Raw genomic sequence first — 25,988 nt, forward strand, 5'->3', positions numbered from 1 at the left:
CTCTCTCTCTCTCTCTCTCTTCATCCCTCTGAATTTCATTGCCCCGGTTTGTCAAGATTTTCGTCTGGTTGGCAAACGTTGGAATTTGTCACCGTGACACTTCTCGCATCGGGAATGCAACGAAGCCGCGGGTATAAACGCAACGTAGTCGGTGATATAGCAGCACGGTGCGATAGTAGTTTAATAAACACTTTGCAAAAGTGTTTACGTGGTCTCTCACGCTACACGGGCTAACCAAGAATGGTGTCCGAAGCCTTCATGAATATCGACCATATATCGGTGGGAATTGCTGATCCAAGTTGGTAAAAACAACGTCGTTAACGATCGCGCGTTAATGTGCACTACGCGTGCAACTTTACGGTAACTGCACGCTCGAATGCGTGATTCTACGAGCGACTCGGAATTCCATTGCCCTCATTTGCTCCGAACTTTGCGAACTTTCTCCACCCTTTCCACAAAGTATCCTTCCCGTGCGCCCGCATGACGTACATAGCATATATCATCGTCGGCGCGCGAATAATTAAAATATATTCTGTTGATCGCGCCGTATATCGCACCCATCGCGTGAGAATGAAGAACAAAACTCGCAAAGCTCGCGAACGATGGGACAATAACGAGGAAGGAAGCTTCCAAGGAATCTCTGAAGTTAGCACAAAAAAAAAATTTTGGTTTTTTTGATATAAAAATGCGGAACATTTTTTTATTTCTATATGAAATTATATTAATCTATTTCACGGTATTTCGAAACATTCTTTTATTAGTCAATTTATAAAGTTCTTTCTTCTGATTGGTCAAACATTTGCTGCGTTGAGTGGATTGAACTCTGTAGAATAAAAAGTACTGCTGGAATTATAATTATTTTATTATAAAGAGAGCATAAAATCCCATGAAAGTTCTTATAATGAAAAAATATTCTTTATACAACCATCTTATAACAAAGGAATACAAATGTTTTGACTTGTTATTAAATCGTCTTTTCAGTATTATTCGTAATTTCAGAATTCTAATTCAGTTGAAACTATTGTACGTATATATGAAACAGTGTCAAAAATAAAACATATCTAATTGTAACTTATGTCGCTTACTTATTGCATATCATGTAAGTAAGAATAATTATTATAATTAGAATTAAAAAAATTGTGAATAACACCAAGGATGACCTCCTAATATTAAGGTTGAAACGTTCATATTCTTTTATGAGATGAGTGTATAAAGAATGTTTTCGTGCCATGAGAACTTACGTAGGCTTTTATACTCCCTTTATACAATATTGATTTATTCTCAAAGCTTTCGTATTCACTATATATGTGTAATTACGTTTTTACATTAATAAAACGTTAACTTGAAAGATCCATTTTCGAGGTATTTGAATCGAGTTTCTTCGGTGGCATACGAAGCGCTACGTTAATATGAAAGCGATTTGACACAACGGATACGTTCGATTTGATTGGTATTGACCATTGAGGTAAACACTTGTTCGTATGCGTGCCCAGGCATAAATGCAGCGAGGATTGCGCGAGGAAATACGACGGCTCGTTCTTTTTTCTCTCCCGGGCAACAAGTTCTCATTCCGCGCTCCGTGCGTTTATCAAGATCGTAGATTCAAATTTATTCCCGTCGTGCCGGTGCGGTATGCACCGCTGGCGCGCATTGTAACGCGTCTCTTCGGAGGTGCAACTGGATGCAATACATTGAGACATCGGGTGCGCGGAGCTTAGAATATCGTTGCTCCCATTTCTGCGGATTTTCGTCTGCGCATAGAACACGATATTTCTTGTGGCTTGGAGCTCCTCGGCTCTTACTCGGCCGTCACGTTTACTTCCGATCTCGGCAACCATATAATAATTCCGAGGTCGAAATTTCTGTCGTCGACATTCGCCGCTTCGTGTATCGCCAAAAAGCTATTCCGCAACCTCGAATTTGATTACATCGATATACTATACGAGGACGGTAAACACCGCAACAATTTGCCAAATGTTTAATTGTTCAAACGTTCGTCAATATATATTTGCAACATCGCAGCACTATAGACGTATCGCAGCATTCGTTTGCGTGTATAAATTTACACGTTGTTTGCGCGACACCTATACCCTGTTTACTTTACCAACTAGCAATCTCGAATTCGAGCGTGTATATGGATTTTGAATGTCACACGTCCGAAATTAAAATGTAAAAGCAGAAATGCGACGGAGATTGCAAACGGACGACGGTGTTTATTATCCGAACCATATAATTCACAATCGTAGAATTCGATGTATAAATATTGAACGGTAAACAAACGTTTTTCTCTCGTATATGGTAACTGCAGCGGATGCATCCAATCTCGTGTGATGCAATGAAAATAAAGAACTACTGCTCTATGGATTTCGTAGAGTTTCGATTTTATTATCGAGGTGCTTTTTCTTGCAGACCAATCACGCCTTTGAACATATAAATCCAAGTGTCGCTAATTCCTCGACAATTCTGCGTGTAGTACATTCGCTCGATCTCATCACGCTCTGAAGACCTCCTTTTCCCACCCGTTGTCTGGCAATACGCGGAGATGAAGTAAGCCCGTAATCCCACAACGAATGACGTTAGATCGGATTGCGGAAAATGCCGCGGAATCGCGAGAAGGTGGAGTTCGGTCTTTTGTGCGGCGGAGAATCGATCTTCCGCTATAATACGGCGAAATATTCGCTTCTGAAGCGAAACCGCAAGTTTTGAAATTCTTCAGGCGTGAATACGAAGCGCGAGACGGTCTGTGGGCGTGGACGACGTTTGGATATCGATGAAGATATAATGCACCCTGTTGAGCGCCTTTCCTGCAAACTCGAAGGCGCAGAAATCGTGGAGGCGAATGGCAAATTCGTAGCTACACGCGCGCTCAGTCGATGCTTGTATCCTCTTCGCTTGTATCCATTCGTCGTGACTCTTTTTATACTGACTAGCGCGAGAGAGACATTATCGAGAATCGATCGAGATGCTATAGCGCTCTGTTTCTCTCCCTTGACGGCGAGTCAGATGCACCGCGTGCTATCATCTCTTCCGGGATATCCTTGACAACGAGACAAGCAATATCAGCGGTCAATCGGTCACCGCAGATCCTGAATACAATAGATACTACTACAAGAATACATCGCGGTTGCGTTCGGTTTCGGTAACCGTAATCGATATTTCGTCTCTTTGACATCTCGGTTTGTGGCTGACGCTATATGTAATAAGAATCGTGCGTTTGATTGATTTACAGGTGGGGCCGTTATTATGGTGCCGCCGACGAATCAAACGAAGCTAGAAGGTGAGAAGGTGCAATTTTCTTGCGAGGCAAAGGCACTTCCGGGTAACGTGACAGTGCGCTGGTTTCGCGAAGGCGCACCTGTCACAGAGGTCTCGGCTCTGGATACCAGAGTGTCCATCAAGATGGATGGTAGTCTGGTTATCAACCCCGTCAGTGCCGATGATTCCGGTCAATATCTGTGCGAGGTCACTAATGGCATCGGCGACCCTCAGACTGCTAGCGCCTATCTAAACGTCGAATGTAAGCCTTTTTCGAATTATATCGAATTAGAACTTGTCAAATTAAAAAATGGAATTAAAATTCGAAAAAATGTAAATGTCCAAACCAGCGATTAAAGGGTATATTTTAAAGACGATGCTTAATCTGAGCTTCAAGTATAATTAATGTCCGAAGAATCAATATCACGTGTGGACTTTCGCGTGTTTTAGATCCGGCGAAGGTCACGTTTACCCCCACTGTTCAATACTTGCCGTTCCGTTTGGCCGGTGTGGTCCAGTGTTACATAAAAGCCAACCCGCCCTTGCAATACGTGACCTGGACCAAGGATAAACGCCTACTCGAGCCTTATCAGACAAAAGACATTGTTATCATGAACAACGGCTCCCTGCTCTTTACACGGGTCAATGAGAATCACCAAGGCAGATATACCTGCACGCCTTATAACGCCCAGGGCACGCAGGGCAGCTCGGGTCCGATGGAGGTCCTCGTACGGAACCCGCCTGTCTTCACCCTTGAGCCGGAACCAGTGTACACGAAGAAGGTCGGAGAAACGGTCGAGATGCACTGCGATGCTCAAGAGGCCGACGGAACGCAGAAACCAACGATACAATGGCATCGGGTATAATTAAGATGCTCGTTTAAATCATTAAGCTAAATTCTCATTATTTTATTTGCATCATTTTTAAATATAGGGGAAACCCGGGCAGTGTGGATATGTTAGGTTTGGGAAGAAAAATGACATAGTTAAAATTAAGATCAGAAACTTTTTTTTATTCTTAAAATTTCATTATAGAATAAACTTTAAAATAAAATTAAATAAAATGAAAAACTTGAACATTTATATGTATTTTAAATAAAAATGTAAAAAAAGAAAAATCATTCGCTTTACCCAACCCCCCTGGGTAAAGCGAATATTACTCGAATAATGAGAATATAATAAAAAAATATCAAAATTAATATTGGCAATCGTCACAAAAGTAGCTGCCAAATCCTCTATATGTTGTGCAGTCTTCATGAGCCCATTTAGTGCACTGATTGCACTGGATCTAGTCTTCGGATGGTTGAATCGATGTATTCTTGAGAACACATCAAACAGAAGTAAAGTACGTTCTCTTAATCATTAACAGACTTTTCTTTTTTAACTCACTTTCTATTTACATCACTACAGCTAAGTCCAGCAGTGATGATGTGCTATTCGTTTTGCCCCCACTCACTTTGCCCAAAGATCCTACTTGGCGCAAATTAGGAAAAATTAGAATAAGTTTCTGCAACAAGTGAAAAATTTTAACCTCTAATGCACGTTTAAAGACAGAGCATTTTTATAAAAATTCATTCACACTGGTTAAGAAACAATTATTGCTAATAATTACGCTATATGTACCTAAGCGAAAATCGTAAGAAAACACACAATTTCGTATATTTGTATATAAAACGTAAACAATCGCAATCATATTGCGTTTTGTATTTTCATAGTGTCGCCGGCCGGTTATTCCTGCAACAGCTAGAGATTCATAGCACCATCTCTGATATAGATAAGCGAAAATAAAAAGTATTCGGTTTATCCATTTTGCCCGGGCTTCCCCTATTTTTTTTTAATTCATCAGTTGTAATAATATTGTTGACAAAATAGACATTTTATAAACATTTAGATATACACTTAAACAAATAGGTGTACTCTAAAAGTGTTGAAGTAAATTTAATATCAAGGGTATTAAATGTAATTCTTATTATGTTGATATTGATACAAATATGTGCAGATTTAAATGTATGGATTATCATAAGTTTGAAATCCCCGCGCCATGTTGGTGTTTATATCAACGTGATAAAAAATACCGTATATCGATACTGCATGATGTTAAATCAATAAATATTTTTTTAAAGAGTACACATTAATCATCAGCAGTTAAGAGACCAATTTCCGACGAGCTGTCTTGTCGCAAGTTTGTAAAATATTTTCAAAATTATCTCAGAGAGATGGCGGACCCATTCAACGCACACGCTCGAAGACTATCGGTGGCAATTTAACCATAGAGAGTCTTCGACGCGCGGATTTCGGGTTTTATCAGTGCGTCGCTTCCAACGAAGTTGCCACCATCTCAGCCTCGACGCAACTGATCGTCGAGGGAACGCAACCCCATGCACCTTACAACGTATCGGGCACTGCCACTCAATTCGCGGTAACACTAATTTGGTTACCAGGCTATTCCGGTGGTCCTGATTACAAGCAAGATTATACTATCTGGTGGGTATACGAGGCTTACAGGTATTACCATTATGAAAGTTCTACGGCGCGTATTATACTTAATTGGCCGAATAACGAGAGATGATAGTCCTTCATATCGCGAATTTTATTTGCATAGCAATTGTTATAACCATCGATATCACTAATAAAATTTTTCAAGACCATTTTGAAAATCTTTTATAATCTTTTTAACGTTATATTGTTTTTTTATTGTTATCTCCGTTCAGGTACAGGGAATCGGGAACTTCGGAATGGAAGACAATCCCCGTGACTCCATCGGGCAGCACAACGGTAACGATCAACAATCTTACGCCTAGCACGCTCTACGAATTTCAAGTAATCGGGAAGAATGCCCTGGGCGAGGGAATGTTGAGTAAAGTCATCACAGTCAGGACGCTCGGTAATAATATAAACTGTGTGTTACATACAAATTATTTTGGCTATTGAAGTTTTTTTACAAATTTCATAAATAAGATTATTTCACATGACTGAGTAGTTATTAATTATATGTATATCTATCAATTAGTAATATTAACTATAGATATTTTTATTCAGTATTAATACTAACCTGAGTAATTTAAATTAAATCAATAAATCGCTAATCATTTATTCGCCGATTAACAAACTAATCTTCACTATCTGTACAAATTTCTTTCTCAATCGTATCTATCGCTGCATTCTCCAAGATGTTAGCCTGCCCCAATCGGCGACTGATCAACCCGCCTCTTCGGATCAAAGTGGTAAGATTTCGAATGAAGTTATTGCTTATAACGCGATTACGGTTTTTAAATGGAATAAACAGTGAAATGTTAAAATGATGAAACCCACGGGTAAAAAATTTGTAATAAAAAAGCGTCGCATTTTACGTGAATCATCTATAAAAAACGTTTATTCTGTCGTAAATTTAAAACGCGTGAAATGCATTTCGTATAGTACAATTTCTTCAAGATGTTAAAATCGACGATTTTGACTGCGCTAGTTTAAATCTGCAAGCTAGCGAAACGCGTTCAGTTGTCGGAATATCTCGGAATATCCGCGAGCCGTGCGATTCACTTCGTAAACTGAGAATGGCATCTCGATGACTGTCGAAGAGAAATTCATACGTGAGGGGTGTCGTTCTCGTCTCACTTTGCTCTGATCCTCTCATCGGGATATCGATCCGAGAGTCGAAAAGTCGCGCGACTTCTTCGGCTAGAACCGTAAGGTGGAAAAAAAAAAAGAAAAAAGATGGAACAAAAAAGGTAAGAAGAAGGCGACAAGATAAGAGAAGGGAAGGAGGAGAGGCGAGAGGACAGCGAATGCGGATGCGGAATGAGGCGAGGAGCGGAGAAAACCGAGAAAAAGGGATGGAGGGAAGGAACGGAGACTTCCGTGGCGACTTATCGTATCGGAAAACCCATCGAGCCGTTCATTCTGCTTCCGCTTTTATTTCCTTCCCTCGAATCCACCGGTTCATTGCCTTCCATTTGTACACACCATACCTCGAGCATCCCCGATACCGGCAGCTAGGGATTTCTATCTGGTTACCTTTCAAGCGTTTCTTTCGCCTATCTGACTCTTTTCTCGTTATACCTTTTTCTCATTGTAGCGCTTTTTCGCTCCTTACGTTTGTACCCCACGCACAAGTCTGCATCATCATTGGTTTCGCTCGTTAGCCTACGCCGACAAAGAGCCGGCTTCAACAACGCTGGTTAACCACGAGAGGGTTAACTAAATTTTCTTTTTCTGTACCTCTACTACTTTCTATACGAAGCATACTAAAACTCATGTTTCACAAAAATCCTCTATCTTTCGAGAGTCCATCTTTTTCAACGAACATTTATATACATTTATAATAAAATTTATATACATTTTGGCAGCACAATTTATGCCCAAGTTTTATGTTACAATTTTATTCAAGAATAAATTAACGAATAAAATTTGCAAAGACATCTCTTGGTTTGTTACTCACTTTGACATATTTGTGAAAGAAAAATTAAATTTTTAATTTTTAAAATTTAATTAAAAAAATCCCTTACAGTGCATAGAGATATGAAATTTTGAATAATCTATATTATGTTCCACATTACGATTCCAAGCAGAGTAGAATTAATTGACGTTGAGTTAAACAGACACTATGAGTGGAGTTAATTGGCATTGATGGAACCAACCTTAATACAATTAGCAGAGAATTTCAATGGTTCGCTTAGATTTCATTTAAAAGAACCTGAAAATAAATCATCACTTATTTGGCAACCTTACGAAAACTTTTCAATTGATAAATGATAATTTATTTACTTTTTAAACAATTTAATTTTGTTTCTTTTTAGTTTTGCTTCATTTCTTTAAGTTTTCCTATTACTTTTTTTCATTTCAGACATCGTTGATTACAATACCCTCGTATTACCAACTGATTCCTCAGGAAACCCCGCATTTCCGCCAATCATACGACCGAAAGGTATATATTTTAATTCTTTCTTTATTTATTATATATTTTACATATTTAATGGAGTTCATAAAATATAAATATATCTAATTCTTAATATTTTCTATATTAGAGAGACAACAATATTGTCGAATGGCTATTATATGATTTTATTAGAATGTCCGAAAATGTTCGTCGTCGCTTTCACACCACCCACACATTATTTACAATCGATGTGACCACGAGAGTCGATTGACACACAATCGTCAATCTCCATCTCTTTCTATCTCGCAGAATCTTTTGTAGGAATCTTTCGCGCTGCTGAAAACGGCGAAAAATCCATTCTTTCATCCAAGAATGTCTTTCGTTTCGCTTGAAGGGAATTAACCGCTATTACATGCTGTGGTGGACATGAAAATAAGTGTCAAGCAGTCCGACAAGGCAATAAGAATGAAACGCGTGTTCGCGCACACTCACGCTCGCATACAGTTCGGCATACCGCGAGGAAGATACAGAGGAAAATAAAAACGAAATCCTCTTAGCCGCGGCGTACCGGAGAGAGCTAGACGGGAGGCATTCCAAGAGGGAGAGCAGGAAATAACATCATACATTTTGCACGTAGCAGACGGTTCCAAACAATCTACTCCGCTTTGGAGCTGAATAAACCCAAGAAAGTTTTAGTTGCCTCTCTCGCGAGTCGAGTTTCAATCATATTCGGATCGTCGGGCAGAATAGTGATGCGAAAAAAAAAAGGAGAGAGAATAGCAATACAATTTCAGAGCATCCAGCAATTTTTATACGTAATTACATTGAAGTGAAAACTTTATATTATAATTTGTATTTTTTCGCACAGTAGCTTTAGTAGATATTCATTTGTTTAATATAATGCATTGTGTGTATTTTTTAATAAAATTTTTATGAATGTAATCCTCGACTATGTTCCTCTATAGGAATATTAACTATTATATTTACGCAGAACTAATAAAATATAAAATCCTCGCCTGTGGCTCGGTAGAAGCGAAAAAAAGGCTCATAATGGACATTTTGGAGAAGAGAAAGAAAATAACTTCATACATTTTATACACAAAGCAAATATTCGAAACAATACAAGTCGCTAATTTTGCAATTTTGTAGCCAAACCAAGCTATCTATTTGTCGGGGTTATTTTCAATTTTTTCACGTCAATTTCGTATGGTTGCATGGTTATGTCACGAAAAACCAAAAAGGTTCGTTACTATTAAAATTATCCAAACGCTACAATTTATTTTGCGTACCTGCACAATAAAGATGAGTTTTTTTTGCGAAAATAATTTGCCATATTTATTTCTTCATTCCTACACACATCAAAGAGAATGAAAATCAATTTACGTACCGAGATAATTTCGAACGTTTTCTTTTGATTTTAAAAATTCGACTCAATTTTGCTGGCTTGATAGATTGATCAATTTTGAATGGCATTGCGTCTTTCAAATCACCAATATATAGAAAATTCACCGACTTCGATAAACTTGTCTAGTGTTTTATCATCCGACTAATAACTAAGAAAATTCATCGTTTGCGTAGTCAACAGATGAAATAAACAAGTAAAAGAGTTTTTATGTTTACCGATCGTAATTTGCAAAAAGAATGAATTAATTTCGTAAATTCTGTCGAAGTATATTTTCCAGAATAGTAACTGTTAAATTGATACGAGAGAAATAGGAAAATAGTACGAGATATTTGCTTTGTTGGAATAAAATTGTGGAGCACAGATTGGGTGAATCAGAATATAATGGAACATAAACAAAAAAAAAAAGAAACTGAGAGCCAAATCAAATACTTGCACCTCTCTGTGCGAATTATTATTCGTGTAGTGCGAGCAGTTTTCTATTTTAACACATCTTTTTTTTCTATTACAATTACGTGTTGTAATACGTAGTATGAAATCATGCTATTGCTACAAAAGAAATGGTGCCACTCAGACGTTAATAAGGTCAACGCGTGTACGCCGGAAGTAATTAGGTCGAGTAACATTAGATGTGTAAGAAGTGATGAAAGAAGCTGATCTCATGCCCGACTAATCCAATTAACAAGTTGCCTCAATAATCATTTCATTCCGATCTAATGACTTCGCATTCAATGACTGGAATACATGCTAATTTATTCATATATATTTTACTCTCTTTTTACTTTTTTGTCGTTTATATTATACTAAATACTTGTATATTACACATTACGCGAAAGAAATAATCTACGCACGTCAATCTCGTTTTGAATCTCGTAGCGTGTCGATAATTTATTGAAGACGTTCATAATCGTCATATATATAAAAATAATGAATATTTAAAATCTCTGTCTTTAAAAGGACATAGTTGATCCATCATGTTTATATCAGCATATTTGCTCATATCAGCCAATGTAAAGAATTATTTTCCTTTTTTTTATGTAAGCGATATATCGCAGTCGACCCAAATACGTGACGATGAAAAAAGTCAGACATACAACTCGATGGTGCGATGGATTTGATAGATGCGAAAATGTCGCTGCGGTCGGAACGGCGTTAACGTTTTCATCAAAAAAAGCTTTCCTCTGGCACTGTAACTCGGTGCATCACCGAAATTATTCTGGAATTACGACAACAACATTTATTTGCTGACACCAAAGAGATTTTTTCCTACGTTAGTTTTTTTTCATTTCGCATATATATATGGCACACGCAAAATTTTAAATCTCTCTCTGCTTTATTACTGAAAGAGAAAAAAATTATTTGTTCGTATTGCAACATTAAAAATACCGAAACGACGTAAAATTGTAAAATTATAAGTACGAGATATATATATTATCTTAGATTGAGTTATTAACTTATTTAATATCATTTCCGATTGACCTAATCGTCACGATTCAAATTGCCAGGACCAAAGCCAAGTTCTCCCCGGAATCTCACGGTGACGGAAATCAGCAACGGTTTCCTGATAACCTGGCAACCTCCTTCGGAAAAAACCCATCTTATCCAATACTATACTATCAAGTACAAGACGGACGGACCTTGGAAAACGCTCAACAAGGGCCAAATACGACCCGAGGAGACCAGTTATTTAGGTGAGATACCTTTCTCTGCCTCAATCTTTCTATCTGTGACGCAATGATTATTATACATAAAATTTCTTACGAGCATCGGACAGGCGTTCAGCACTCTGAGTACGAGTAATTGAAAACACTCATGAACCAATATTATTTATCGAACCCGAGTACGGTTTTTGAGAGAGTACGGCTTTCATGTGATTTCCGTTTAACGCGAACGTCCACAGTGAAGAACCTGGTCGGTGGTAGGACCTACTATTTCCAAGTGTTCGCCAACTCAGCGACGAATTACGGCGCAAGCGACCAGGTGAAGTTTCCCGTGCCGGCTCGTGTTAAGCACAAAGCGATCACCGCAGGCGTTGTGGGCGGCATCCTCTTCTTCCTTGTCGCCATCATCCTCAGCATATGCGCGGTGAAGATATGCAATAAACGGAAGAGACGAAAACAGGAGAAAGGTATGAACGCCCCGTGGCGTTATCGACGTATCGTACAACGATTTGCCCGCAATTCGCTTGGACCTGTGCTCCTGGTTGTGTCGTCTTTATATTGATTTTTGTACGAGAAACAATGTTTTTTCTCAAAAAAGTCTCATGAAACTATAACGCTGTATATAGTAAAAATATTTAATATAATTGTAATTAAACGCTTTCGCTTAATCATTGGGTTCTAAATGTGTATGATTTTAATCTACTAACTGCTAATTAATTGTTTTAATTCGTCATGTCCCCTTGGAATGAAACAATACATAATATAAGTTAGGTAAAGTAAGTTAACTTTTGCAAATATCATGTGTTATTTCTCTTATTTGGTCCGTCCTAGGCTCGCTTATTTTTTAACTTTTTACTAAAAACTTGCTTTGTGATAGCCATTTATATTCAGTGCCCAGGACTGGTCAAAGAGACGGCTACGATTTGGCAACACAGGCACCAGGCATGCACCTGTGAACCTGAACATTCATAGTTAACATAGTTATGTAACATTGTAGAACTGCTTTCAGCGTATAATATGGTGGCCTGCCGGGTCACCGACGCCAGGAACGGCGCAGGGCAGGGGCCCCAGGGAACAGTGCCTTTGAAAAAGTGAGTGTCTATCATCTGATATATCATTATCCCCTCAGGTCCAGGGAATCTTAACTTACAATGCTTTGGAGCATTCTTAAAGGCTCCAATCATACGACAAGTAGACCGAAGGGGTCGCAGCTGCACTAGAAATCTGTTTTATCTGCCAATTTAAATCTGAGATTTGCAAAAATACATAAAATAATTTGAGAAACAACATCTCTTCCAATTTTGTAAATAAATATTTCTTATGATGAAATTTTCCGAGTATAATCCAATATGTAAAGTAATAATTTCGCAACAATCAATAAATGCTTGTAAACGAATTCTGACGGTAGCGCAAATGGATGACAAAGCAGAGTTAAATTGTTTATATATTGATGTCTCTTCAGAGACTGGAGAGGCTATGCGTTTGATTAAGATACGGAATAGGTAGTACAAATATCGAATATCGATTGTGTACCGTCAAAATGCGTCACAAAGTGCAGATGCGACTTTGAAGAAACATATATCACTTAGGTTTAGCCAGAACTAGCGATTAAGTCCACTCCACCCCCTCTTACGAGCAATAGGCGACTGAAGCACCGCAAGCATATATTGACGAAACCTCTCATGAATAATCTTCTAATCAACAGATATTCTCGAACATTCACCTCTAATATAATATACATATAATTACGCAATATATACAATTCAATATTGACATTGGTCTGGATGTATATCTAAATTCATATATACTTCGTATCGCTTTTACGCCAACGACTTTCTTGTGCAACCACATCTTTAATGGTAATTCTTCTTTCGTAATATCAACTTCTCAAATTAATAATACAGCTCGATCATTTTACGAGCTAATCGGAAGTAACGATGACATGCCGTTGTCGTACCAGCGACACGTTTACAAAGACACATACGACCGCAAGACTTAGCGAGACGTACGGAGAGAAATCCATTCTCTCTCCTGCCGTCGCGTCAGCTCGATCCACTTTGACAAAGGACAAGCGTTATCCCTCTGAAACGGGGGATTAAGGAAACGAGGAACGACAGAACCTCTTTTGATCTACTTGCGCCATACATAACACTATGAGCTTCTAGATGTATATATATCTCGTAGCAATTAAACCGGCAGACTAAACCGCAGCAGCAGAGGTATTCTGGACGAGGTTGGAGAAACGATCTTTCGATAATCGATAAGTAATTTACGCAAACACTCCCACGCGCAACACCACGTGCGTGCATGCGTGCACATTTCCATTAGACAAAACGAAAGAATCGGGTTCGCTATGTGCGATCTGGCGCTCCGAATCGAATCGGATTTCGTGGCTCGAATCAAATAACACGCGGCGAATCGTACGCAGCGGATAATTGCGGGTGCGATAACCAATTCGTTTCCCGCATCGAAACTCGTTTTTTTTTTTTTTTTTTTTTCGAGCGATGCGGGAATATACGAAAAGGAACGAGAGTTGCGCGTAAGAGACGGGCACAGCTTTTCGCAAATAAATGAACCGGATCAAATATAACGGCCTCTATTACATTCATTTGGTTTAAAAATCGCAAGAGAAACTCGTGGAACAGCACTGAATGCAAATGCAATTATTTCATTAAATCAATAAAGAATAAGATCTCGTATTTTTTTTTTATACAATCGCAAAATCGCGTGTGATTTGATTCTACCGAGGGAACGAACGCCTCGATTTAGATCGCTGTGATCGCAATTCGCGAGATCTGGAACAAGTACACCCCGAGAAAGGAAACTACGAATGAGAAAATGAAATACACAGACGTGCGATCGTCGTCGTCGCATGTCGTATTTTTCGACGCATCCCGCACGAGAGGAAAAAAAAAAAAGAGTTAAAGGAAAGAGAAAAGAGACGAGCTACGGCGTAGCGCGTGGGGCGTTCGGCTTATTAGTGATTTCACGCCAAGTGGACTGCACGTGTAGTAGCGGATAACGCAATTACGACTCTTGTTATGATTTCCATCGCGGCATCCAAAAGTCCACAATACGACTGCAGTGATGCCTATTCTGGATCGTAACTCGCCATTGATTTCGCGCGACTTCAACGCCGCTTTCTTACCGTACATATTACGTGCGTCTCGTTATTCATTTTCGGCCGATCCTGAACCCGCGACGAATTTCGTAACAATTCATTCGACCCAGTCATGTTCACTATCATTCGTTTTATCAGCTGCACCGTTGCCCTTGCTTGATTCTCTCGAGTGCAATTATTAGCGGTCTTACCGAATTTCAATGCTTCTCGTGTGTGTTGTAGTGGCGCTTATCGTGAGGGTGTTAATAGAGATCCACTCTTTTTTATCCCGTTCCTTCGTGAATTATATTTTTACACGCACAGGCAACATGTTCATGTACTCATGCTTCCACAATACGAACCTCGATCCACAAATCGAACGTATCGAGACCGAGTACGATCGCACGATATCTAATACAGATTTTCTCGTATAGGTTCGAAGCCGATTGCGAAGCCATTCCAAAATGAACTGCACATATATGTAATTATAAGTCAAAACTAATTTCACACAGCCAATGGCGCTGTATTCTCGACTATTGTCTTCTATACATTGTCTAATTTGCGATCAAGCATGCGCTTTTGTAATTGATATATTCGAATATATTATTGATTGTTACCCTCCCTTTTTGTTTCTTTTACCAACAGGCTAGCTCTCTTATATTAATACATTTCAATGTGGGGATATTGTTACCATAATCTAGACTTGATACTGCCTTGCGTGTAACTGTTCTACTGTCTCCAATTCTTCGAACAATTCTGTAAAGTATTTATTTCATGCCTCTATCATGTCTCATCCATCGTCACCCTCATGATAAGTTGAAACATTCAACGTCGTGTAAATTTTCACTGAAAGCGCGGTCGCGTTTGTCGAGAATTATATCGAGAGACATCGATATTGCACGTTTGTACCTACATGTTATATATCCAGAACGGGCTGGACGGTTCAGCCACTGTCAAGAGTCTTTTTCTCTGAGGCCCGCATTCGTGATCACGTGTCTGCGAGCTGTGTGCCGAGTAGAAACAACGATTGCAATTTTCTAATATTGTAACAATGTCGGACACGAGGCATTACAATAATTTCCCCGGGACAGTGATAACCTCGTCTTGAGACCGAAAAATTTTATGAAATTAACATAAGTTAAGGTTTGAACGTAATTTTCTTTCATACGTTAAATAATGCCATGTATTTCTTTTTATGATGATTGCAGTCGGTGTGCTTGTCAGCTAGACAGCTTGAAATATCGATTACGAATACAGGCCTAAATCTCGGTGCTATGTACCTTGGTTACGATCAGAGCAAGGATCAGAAGAGAGCCGACGCGTACTATATAGAATAGCGTCAAGGGTCGTGAGACTTTGGAGAGAAAGGATGCAGGGGGATACTTTGCAAACGTTATCAGTTGAAAAGCGTGAAAGAAAGAAATTGAAAAGAAAAGCGCCGGTAGATAGAGTATAGCCAATCGATCGTAGTCAATAAAGAGATTTCCCCGCCACCTTTCTCTTTATCTTTATTTTGTATTTCTTTCGTCCTGTGTCTCCGACCCTAAATCGATTCTCGTGCAAAACGGCAAACCGTGAGGAAACCGACAAGCAAGTCAAGCCAGCTAAGATAGCCGTTGCAAGAAAAAGAAAAAAAGAACGAAAAAGAAAAAAATGAAAGACAAGACGATAAGAAATCGTGGGCATCTCTTGTCCTCCTCTCTCTCTGTGTTTTCTGTAGGTCGACAAATCTAAACGCGTGCGGCGAGTCAGTCTCGACGCTGACCCGTTGCAGCCCGTTGAATCCGCAACTACCACCACCACCACCACAACCTCTTCATCAATCACCACTTCCTACGCAAGTAACCACCCCCGCCACTGCCACCTCGGAGCCGGTCCACGAGCAGGCCCCCCCGAATCGTGATCGTGACCATCACGCACTCCACCTCGATAATCGAGATTACGAGAGCGTGTTTATCATAGAGAGGCGGAACAGTAAGCCTAACCTCCGCTAGCCACACAGAAAGAAACCAAGTACTACCACTACTACTATTACTACTACTACTGCTACTACTACCACTACCTATTACTGCTACTACTACCGCTACTACCGCTACTATTACTACCACTACTACGTACCCGAGACCACGGTTGCTCCCAAGAACCATGAAAATAAGTCCCGCCGACGGTATACGTATATGTGTTTGTGTGTGTATAAACACGTTGTGTTACCGAGCGGTCCGTCGATCGATCGAACGAACTGTCAGATCGATTTCATTCTCCGTCAGTCGTCGATCCTCCTCGATCGATCGAGCGAGCGAAACGCCAAAATTGCCGGTGGGATACATGCCCGTTACTACTACTACTAGTACTACCACTACTACTCTACCACTACTGCTACTACTACCTACTACTATGCGAGACTACAGCTCTGCAATGTTACCTGCTAGGACCTACTAATCTACTACCACCTACTACTATCTACTACTACTACTTAGGATGATTGTCATGACTGTAGATGAGATCTGCAATACAGGCAAAACAGCTAGGAGTTCACACTAGTAACATCCAGTCAGTACCCTAATACCTTCGTTCGGCGGTCTTAGGGAGTACATAGATAAGGGAGGCAAGGCGGTAGATTTCTTTCTCATTTTTTTTTTTTTTTTAATTCTTTTCTGCCGATCTGCGAAAAACTTTTTGCGATTTCTTCACGTACTATTCTGCATTACACTCACTGTCATCAATATATCGACCCACATTGCTTCTTTTATGTACTATTTCGAGAACCGAGAGGAACTCCCAGCGCAGTGTCCGCCTCTCTGCCAGTCTATTATTGTGCTTTACTCATTTCATTGCTCTTTTATTGCGTGTACATATTTCTTCGCTCTATATAGGATTTATCGTCATACGCGCTTATTATTAAATAAGCATAAATTGTTATTACCTACTTTGACACAATCTATTCATTCTTCAAATTACTGCTTCTTTGTGAAAATCACCATTATGATATACAATTCTTTCCTTTACCAAATTACAAAGTGTTTAACTCATTATCTTTATATTAGTGTTTAATTTCCTTTTTCATCATTAACTGGTAAATTTGCGCCAAGCTCAATATATTCGAGAGGTGCAACATTTATTTAATTATTATTTTTTTCCTTCTCAAAGACATTTTATCTCGGAGAGTGCAGTAACCATTCTAAACAGTTTTCAATGTCTTTTATATGGAAGACATCTATACTTTATTGCTTTCAAACGCTAGCTTTCAGATAGATTGCGCCTATTGAATAATTCAGTAACTTTATTGTGTTCTCTTTGCGATATTTTTAAACTTCTTCATCTCATATAATATGCTTAATATCTTTTTATCGCTAATGTATTCTTTGTCGCATTTGCACTCACTATTTTGCAATTTTTCATATTCAATTTTGATTTATATCTCTATTAACATTAAACTATCATTTGTATATTTCTTTTGCTTTTACAGCGCTCAACATGATTGCAATACTTTCCAAAGTATGTCATACATTTCTTTATACTTTTCTTCTATAAATATTTTCACATATTTACAATTACATTTTAATTATTAATATCTTCCAGATTATTATTATAAATATGAAACTAAGAGGTATATTAATAATGCGTTCATTCGTAATCACATTACTATATCGCTTGACTTCAAAACTTTCACTATGACGACGCTTTCATATTTATCACTTATCTATTCAATTAATTGTTTATTAATTGCCAGATAAATTTGCGGCGACTCGATGTGTTATACATATAATGAATTTTATTCCAATTAATTTATCACGTTGTTTCTTTCGAAATTATTTCTCTATAGAAACTGCTTTGTACTTCATTAAAATAACCATCGAGTTTCCTTATGATAGTTACTTTTCTTAATTTTCTTACATCGCGCAATAAACATTTCTTTTGAATGAATTCTTTTAGCAATCCTTGAATGATTTCTTTTAGCATCTATTAAAAATTACTTCATCAACAGGAAGTTACTGGTGTGTTATACATATGTATAACTTCTCTCACATAAATATTCATGTATAAATTAATTTTCATCTAGCAGAATTTATAATAATTGATATGCTCACAAAGGTTATCCAGTAACTCACTGTATATTTCTAGATCATTTAAATTCAGTTTGATGCATGTTGTTCAATATTACATAACGTTTACAAGGTATCTCTAATTAAAGACGAGTGATAATAATAATATTTAAAGAATCTTTCGAAGCACATCTCACTAATGCAGGGCTTACTATATTGCTTCACACTATATAATCACGTCTTAGCTCGTCACATCACGGTATTAGTCCACAACATTAGTCTTACAAAGAGCAATTATTATTCTCGCAATACGAGTCTCTGTCCATACATACACATCGCATGTGACACGAGCATCGCCTCACATTTCGTCATAGATGCGAAAAACAATATTCGTATGTCCGATAATAGCCGGCTGACGAATTGGCCGTTATATCGAAGAAACGTTTGTCAGAGAAATCGAATAAAATTTCGATTTGTGTGCGACACCAAAGTTTCAGCGGCATACATATGCCACGTCGGGCTGCAACGATTATTGCGGCGCGCACGGCCACGACGGAGCTCTAATTCAAGCTTCTTGTGTTATTTCATTGTTTCCAGTTTATCGATTCTAGATGACCAATAAACAGACAGACACGCTCACGCTTACACGCGAAACACGCGGCAATAAGCAAGGCGGAGATAGGTAAGCCGCGCTCGTTGCGGCCGCGCGAAAACTTATATTCACATATACATATACCCACCGTTGCCGTATCCACTTGTTAATCTTTCACGATGCCTCGTTGCATTATCCCATTCAATCCGTTTAAATTGACGTACACAGTCAAATCTCGATCCTGCCATCCTTAAATCCGACCTAAAATTGATTTTAACGCCAGTCCGCACTTTTATAATTTACTCGACTGCGTCATATAATGTTTGTTCCTATCTTTTCTCTTACAGGATCGAGTGCTCCGAGGAGAATGAATATTAAATAATATATAAAAAAAATTCAATCAAATTATTTAATCGAACTTTGCGACGCTGCTATGTTTACAAGGATTATCTTGTCAAAATGTAAATAACAGTATGTAATATATATCGCAATTACTCACGATTTTTTTTTTTTACTACGAAGCACTCGATCGATTATTCATCACACTTGTGCCTCATTTTTCTACATGTTTCGCTATGTCTGTTATTTGTTATAATATTCTTTCTAAACGGAAGAAAACAGTGTACTGTTCAAAACGTCTTTCGAATCGATGTATTACGATAAAACGCGTCTCCACCGGACACCCATAAGACACTATTTATCTATTTGCTCCCTAACACCACCGCCTAGAAGTAACATTCGGTTATTTAGCGTTATATTTCTTATCATTATCGCTACGATATATTGTTTTTTGTGAATGTAATCGTTGTGTTACAACATTCTCTCTCCCCCATCTTTCCTTGCTGCCGGACCCGAAGGAGGAGAAAAGGTGACGAGTTTCGGAGCACCTAAATCCACAATTGCTATTCACTGATTGAAATCAAAAGAAAGTGCAAAAGAATCGCGCAAAAAAAAAAAAAACTATCTATGAGAACGGAACAAAATTTTGCAAGCAAAAAAAAAGGAAAAGATATACGAGAGAAATATAAAATTCGTTTTGTGAAAATTAAAGAAAAAAAAAGATCCATTCACTGCCGAGGCCAATCTATCCACAACCCACGTCACGCCCGACCACTCGTGCACCGGAATGTGCATGCGCATGCCTTCCCTGCTTGCATCCGTTATTCGTTATTATATACGTACGAGTAATTAATTATTGATAATTATCTTGCCATATTTAACTTGAACATTGGCATTTACGTTACGTTTTGTTCTAGTACTTTATTTAACTTTCGTTCATTAACGTTGCGTGTCTTTTGCCGTTCGTGTTGCACGTATTTGCCGTATCCGAGCGGCCGATGGACCACGTCGGAGGAAGAAGCGAATAATCTCAGAAGTATTTGTTTTAAACGATTTCAATCAATTAATAGTTCCGCGTTTCATAAATAAATTCGTAGTGAATACCGAAATTTCTCCAAATTTTATATCAAAAGGAAATAAAAACGTACTAGAAATAAAAAAGAATGAAAAATTCTTATATGTATTTATCATAGTAAAAATAACTTGTAGCAATAACGTCAACATTCAATAATCATCAATATACGTCTCTGTCATTTAACAAATACGTTTAAATTCGCAATATAACCAAAACTATTCTCATTTTGGAGAAATTTCAGTATTATGATACCGCGATAGATACCGCGTGAATGTTGTACGCCAACATGATCCTCCGACGATCTCGATCGGACCGTGCCTGCCAATCACCACCACCATGATTTCTCTAACGCTACTTTTGTCCTGTAGACCTAGAAAAAGCCGAGTACCAGGTTTAAGCCTTCTGAAGGAGATCCTGAGCCCGGATACCCCAGACTCGTGCCGCTGTCGTCCGCTGGGCAAAATCTCCCGGGCGGCCGACGGCCGCTTCGTCGTGGCGGACTCGGTTATCAGCTCGGCCAACAACAGCATCCTGGACGTTTCCAGCAGCGACGACGGTGGTTTCCTGCCAAAGCAACGGCTTAAATCTTCGTGGCGACGCCCTCTGGTTGGCATCAGTCAGCTCAGTCTGAGATCCGACGGTAGCGGTGTGTCCATAGGTCCCCTGCCATCAAGCTACCACCATGGCGTTGTAAATCCTTTGGCGAGGATACCGCCTGCGAATGTTTGTACGATCACGTCACCTAGATTCCTGGCCAGTTCGCCGAGTGGGGCTCAGGTCCCCTGGACGCCTTTGTACTTCAGCGATCTCAGCTCTGTCAAACAACCATCCTCTGGCGAACGTTCCTTCCCGACGCCGCCCGGCTATCTCCAACTTCGCAGCGTCCACCAACGATATAGCCAGGAGTTACCGTCGCTTAAGGCGATCCATGCCGAGTCGAGGCGGTTTGTACCGGTTCAGCCGTTAGCGACATCTTCACCACCGCAGCCGGCTGGACGACCCAGGGCAAGATTGCCACCAAGACACGCCAGGCACGCCAGATCGGCACCGGAACTCGCTGCCTCGCCCGACCTGGAAACCTCGCCTGAGAGTAGATCAAGCAGTTCGGGTTTCGGCAGTAAGAATACCTCGCAGCAGAATCAGAGCTCAAGAAGCGGTAGTACGGTCGCTGAATGGAGACCACCGCCTTATAGGCCACCCCCACCGCCGTTAGTGGGTCGCTGGCTTGAACTTCAAAATCAGACCAAGGTGGGACACACGCACATACAAAATGCCGTGGACGCCGGCAGCGTTGACGGCCACTACGAGTTCGATCCGGTGTCGTGCACGCCGACACCAACATCGGCCTCGACGCCTACGCGGGAGGAGAGACCGCCGATGCATCAGATCCATACGATCCATGTTCCCCACATCCATCAAGTGCACACGGTACATCAACAAGCGCCGAGGTATAGCAGAGAGAACATAGAGGCCCGAGTACAGGCGATGAAGGCGGAATTTCATCAGTTTCGGCAGAGACAGGCGAGAAGACGACAAAGCGAGCACTTGGAAAGTGCATGTTGAAAAATTTGAAGGAGGTCTTGACGATCGACCAACGATTCCTCATTAGGGTCGCTGCACCGCAAGTTTAACGATTGAGTTGAAACGATTCGAATGGTTGCAGAGGTTAAATACATAATGTGTGAGACGAAAGTAACTCTCAAGAGAACAGCTAAGAGAAATCTCAGAGGAAGCTAGTTCGTTTGCAATTAGATTTTGGTACTGGCTTTCGACTACCGTAGAAAATCGCGCGTTTCAACACGGCGACGACAACGTGATCATCACCGCAGACCAATCACAACGCAGCACAACGAGGATCATCATCACACGTGATTCCACATTTAGAGGAGTTTAAGTCAATTCTAGTAGCTGGTCATCCCATCTACAAAAGAAGGCTGTTATAAGCATCAGCTCAGGATACATAAGTTTCGCACGACCACGAGACGGGAGCGATGTAGTAGAACTATACGTTAAGACGATAATCTTTCGGAGTTTCGCTCGTTTTACCGATTAAGAAGACCGTCAAGTATCCTATGCGGGGAGGGGGGGGGAACAATCTCGATATCATTTACTCGGGGGGGGGGCTAATAACCCGGCGACGCCGATCGCGCTGGGACGATAATAGAAACGAAGTGCGTAAACGAAAATGTTCGAATCCGATAATTATTGGTCATATCCCGCGTACACCAACCACGCCTATGTCCGGTTTAGAGGACCGTGATTTTTAACGTTACTATATATAATAATGTAGAGGAACATACGGAAGAATTCACGGGGGACGAATAGGGAGAAGACGCTCTTTTTTTTAAAATTCAGTGAAACTGTCCTTAGAGCTAGAGAGTGCGCAGAAGAGAATGAGATACACGCCCGATTGGCTCAAAGGGATGCTAAACTGTATCGAAATTGTCCCGTATCGCGATCGGGACGGAAGATGACGAGAAGGAAAGATAGAAAAGCAAAAGAATGGAAATAGTTACGTCGGCATGATACTCCAAAGAAACTGTACCACTGTACATGCTCCGCGTATACCTTTTAAATATAAGATTAAATTTAATCGTACGCTGTAAGTAATAATTAAAAACGAAAGCAAAACAAAAAAGTAAGATAATCGAAGAATTACCATACACATACTCACATATACACGCATACACACAGCATACACACACACAAACACACATACACGTACAACACACATAAAATAATTATATCGATGAGCAATGGACTCGAAACGTGATATTAGGCCGAAGCTTGCCTCGAGATTGCTTAAGGACTCACTCGTACTGCACTGCCTGTTTAGGGTTTCGCTAGCGACCCAACATATTATCGGCACAATAATTTTTCTTAAGCAACGTAAAAACGAGAAAATAAGAATAACGTTCTTCGAATCTACACGCGTTCGGCCAGTATAGCACGACGATTGTGTGTGTACGTTCACTACGTGTTGATAACACGCTGATTTACCGCCTATCAGCACTCCGGTCGTTCACCGGTCATCCTTCTTGAATTAGATTAGTGACGCGAGCACGCGCATTGACGACGAACGATGTCAATCGGACTCTTAAAAAAAAAAAAAGAACAATGAGAATCATTAGAAAAAAAAATCTTTCAACTGCCAATGAAAAATAGGTCCGACAGTGCATTCGATTCATTTCGTACGAAGCGTTGACGTTGATTAAATAACTAGTGTAATTAAGTGGAGAAGGACAACCGATAGAGACGTACCGCCGGAAGGCAGGTGCACGTGCACACACACACGCTGATCAAGCCGAAGTTCATATGTAATTAGAGAGACGAAGGAGTTAATAAAACACGAAAGCGTACACACCATACACACATGACAGACACACAAGAGATACGTACACTCACAAGCAGCAGACAGAGAACACACAGACGCGCACGTAATACAAGAGAGGCGTTCTTCGAAACCCACCTAATTCTCACCAAACGCATCGGATCATCTTGAATCACGTGAGATCGAAGGCCGGCAATCGCCGATCGCGGGGGGTTCTCGGGCGAATCTACGGGCTAATCATTATCGAGCTGCGCGACCTAACACGAGAACATATATACTCCGACGAAGGGGTTAACCTGCAGCGGCGCGCTCGTTTTCCCTCTTACACTTTTTTTCTAATTTTCTCTACACGTGCGACCGTAAAGACACCCCACGTGGGATCGGCCCGGCCCGCGACTCCCGGCGTTTTACTTTCTTTATAGTACAAACACTTATTTATACATACGTACGTATATTATACATATTTATTATAAATATTAGCAAGGGCCCTACTCACGATTCAACTATACTTCGACGAACCATAACGGCGAGAGGAAGAGGAAGAAGATGCGTAACAAGAAGCGGCGTGGACGCCACCAAAACGCTCTATACGATTTTTGTTAAAATATGCATGTATGCGTGTGTAGCGAAGCCGGATTCAAACCGAGCGAATAAACGTGAACAAACACGAATGAACGAGTCTCTTCGATCAAGACCGCGTTCAGGAACTTCACACGGATTTATCCAGGTATTTTATCTTTGTTGTTTATTGTTAAACAAAGAATGTTAAACAAAGATAAAGTGATACCTAGGTGCATCCTTTATAATATTGCGATACCATTTGTATTCATCGACATTGTTCATTCGTGTATTTCATGTTTGATCACAATCGTCTGCTCGGCTCGGATCTAACTTGACGTGCGAGGAAAGATGAACGTGCGAGAATACGTGGACGAGTGAATGAAGTAAGAACGAAAGTAGACTAACGATAAAGTCGGATCTAGACCGAGTAAACGAGCGCGAACAAACGTGAATGAACAACTTGTTTCCAACGAACCGACGTTACGAGCGTACTGGCAATGTCATTCGCGGTTATTGAAGCAAGTTGTTCATTCACGTTTGTCCGCGCTCATTTACTCGATCTGTATGCGGTTTTACACGTGAGTAAATGCGGTTGTTAAGACAAAATAGAGAGCATATAATGTAACATACACGATCACGCAGATAACAAAAGAATAAAAAAAGGCATACGATAAAAGTTAAGAAATAACGGAGGTGACACGAAAGAGTACCAATATTCTAAAGTAATTCTAATGGTTGAATTAATAATTTGATAATTAATTGATATTGTAAATTGTAAACGACGTAGCGTGTAGCGTATTAATCAACGAGAGCGACGAACGCGACGAGTATTTATTAATTAATTATTATATCCGGGCGGGAGTATTACGATGTGAGATAAATATGTGGAAGGACGGGGGAGGAGGTGCTGAAGGACTCGCGCCGGCAGAATGGTACCAATTTTTATCGTCAATCGCGTAAAATCGTTTAATATGTTACTAGCGATAAAAACGTATTGGATGCATGTGAGATGTATGTAATGCTGAGGATGTAAAAGAGAACAAATCTCTGTCGAATCAACGTTCGCTGTAGACGTTGGAAAAACGCTCTTGACAACGTGATCATAATACATGTTTCGTAATCATATATTATACATGAGAAACACCGTCTCCCCCTTCTGGATGGATGTAGCAAAAGGAAGAATCATGTACGCGAGAGCAGGTGATCTAACCAACTGATTTGTAGATGTATAAGTAACGTGTAGATATATCATAGTTAGATACAACGATCTCAAGAGGTCACGCAGTGTGGATGAGCGTGCGAAAATGAGATGGAGAGAGAGAGAGAGAGAGAGAGAGAGAGAGAGAGAGAGAGAGAGAGAGAGAGAATGAAAGAAAATGTGAGAATAAAGGAAGAAAGATATAGGAAGTAAATAAAAATAATAAGACTAAAAGAGAAAATCTTGAACGATTCTCCGCATTATCTTTAAGTTTATCACGCAGTGCGAAAAGTTCATATATGATAAAACAAATATGTTTATAACGTATCTAAAATACGAAATAGGGAGATCTAGAAAATCATAAGGGTATAAAAGAAGGCACTGTATGATTGTGAGGAGAGAGAGAGAGAGAGAGAGAGAGAGAGAGAGAGAGAGAGAGAGTGTGTGTGTGTGTGTGTGTGTGTGTGTGTGTGTGTGTGTGTGTGTGTGTGAGCGAGAAAGGAAAATGAAAGAGAAATGTGATTCGCTTAAAACGGCATATTTCTGGATAATATGGTTG

The 25,988-nt window shown here is 39.8% G+C and overlaps 1 protein-coding gene across 5 annotated transcripts in view; it reads left to right on the plus strand.

The window, feature by feature from the left end:
- The window catches only part of LOC108783021 (protein turtle), a 70,794-nt gene extending 45,203 nt beyond the window's left edge, over positions 1–25,591 (plus strand). For 3 of the 5 annotated variants that reach the window (XM_018551439.1, XM_018551440.1, XM_018551442.1), the window contains 9 exons: positions 3,230–3,517; positions 3,706–4,115; positions 5,467–5,738; positions 5,966–6,138; positions 6,425–6,478; positions 11,035–11,220; positions 11,430–11,657; positions 12,188–12,281; positions 20,708–25,591. In XM_018551439.1, the coding sequence (XP_018406941.1) occupies positions 3,230–3,517; positions 3,706–4,115; positions 5,467–5,738; positions 5,966–6,138; positions 6,425–6,478; positions 11,035–11,220; positions 11,430–11,657; positions 12,188–12,281; positions 20,708–21,902 (2,900 nt within the window). In that variant the 3' untranslated portion in view covers positions 21,903–25,591. Of the gene's footprint in view, positions 1–3,229; positions 3,518–3,705; positions 4,116–5,466; positions 5,739–5,965; positions 6,139–6,424; positions 6,479–8,094; positions 8,176–11,034; positions 11,221–11,429; positions 11,658–12,187; positions 12,282–20,707 lie in introns of all 5 variants that reach the window. The other 2 variants (XM_018551443.1, XM_018551441.1) reach the window with 2 other exon arrangements.
- Positions 25,592–25,988: the final 397 nt, after the last annotated feature.

Source organism: Cyphomyrmex costatus, unplaced genomic scaffold (assembly GCF_001594065.2).
Source record: "Cyphomyrmex costatus isolate MS0001 unplaced genomic scaffold, Ccosl1.0 scaffold14, whole genome shotgun sequence".
Classification (NCBI taxonomy): Eukaryota; Metazoa; Arthropoda; class Insecta; order Hymenoptera; family Formicidae; genus Cyphomyrmex; species Cyphomyrmex costatus.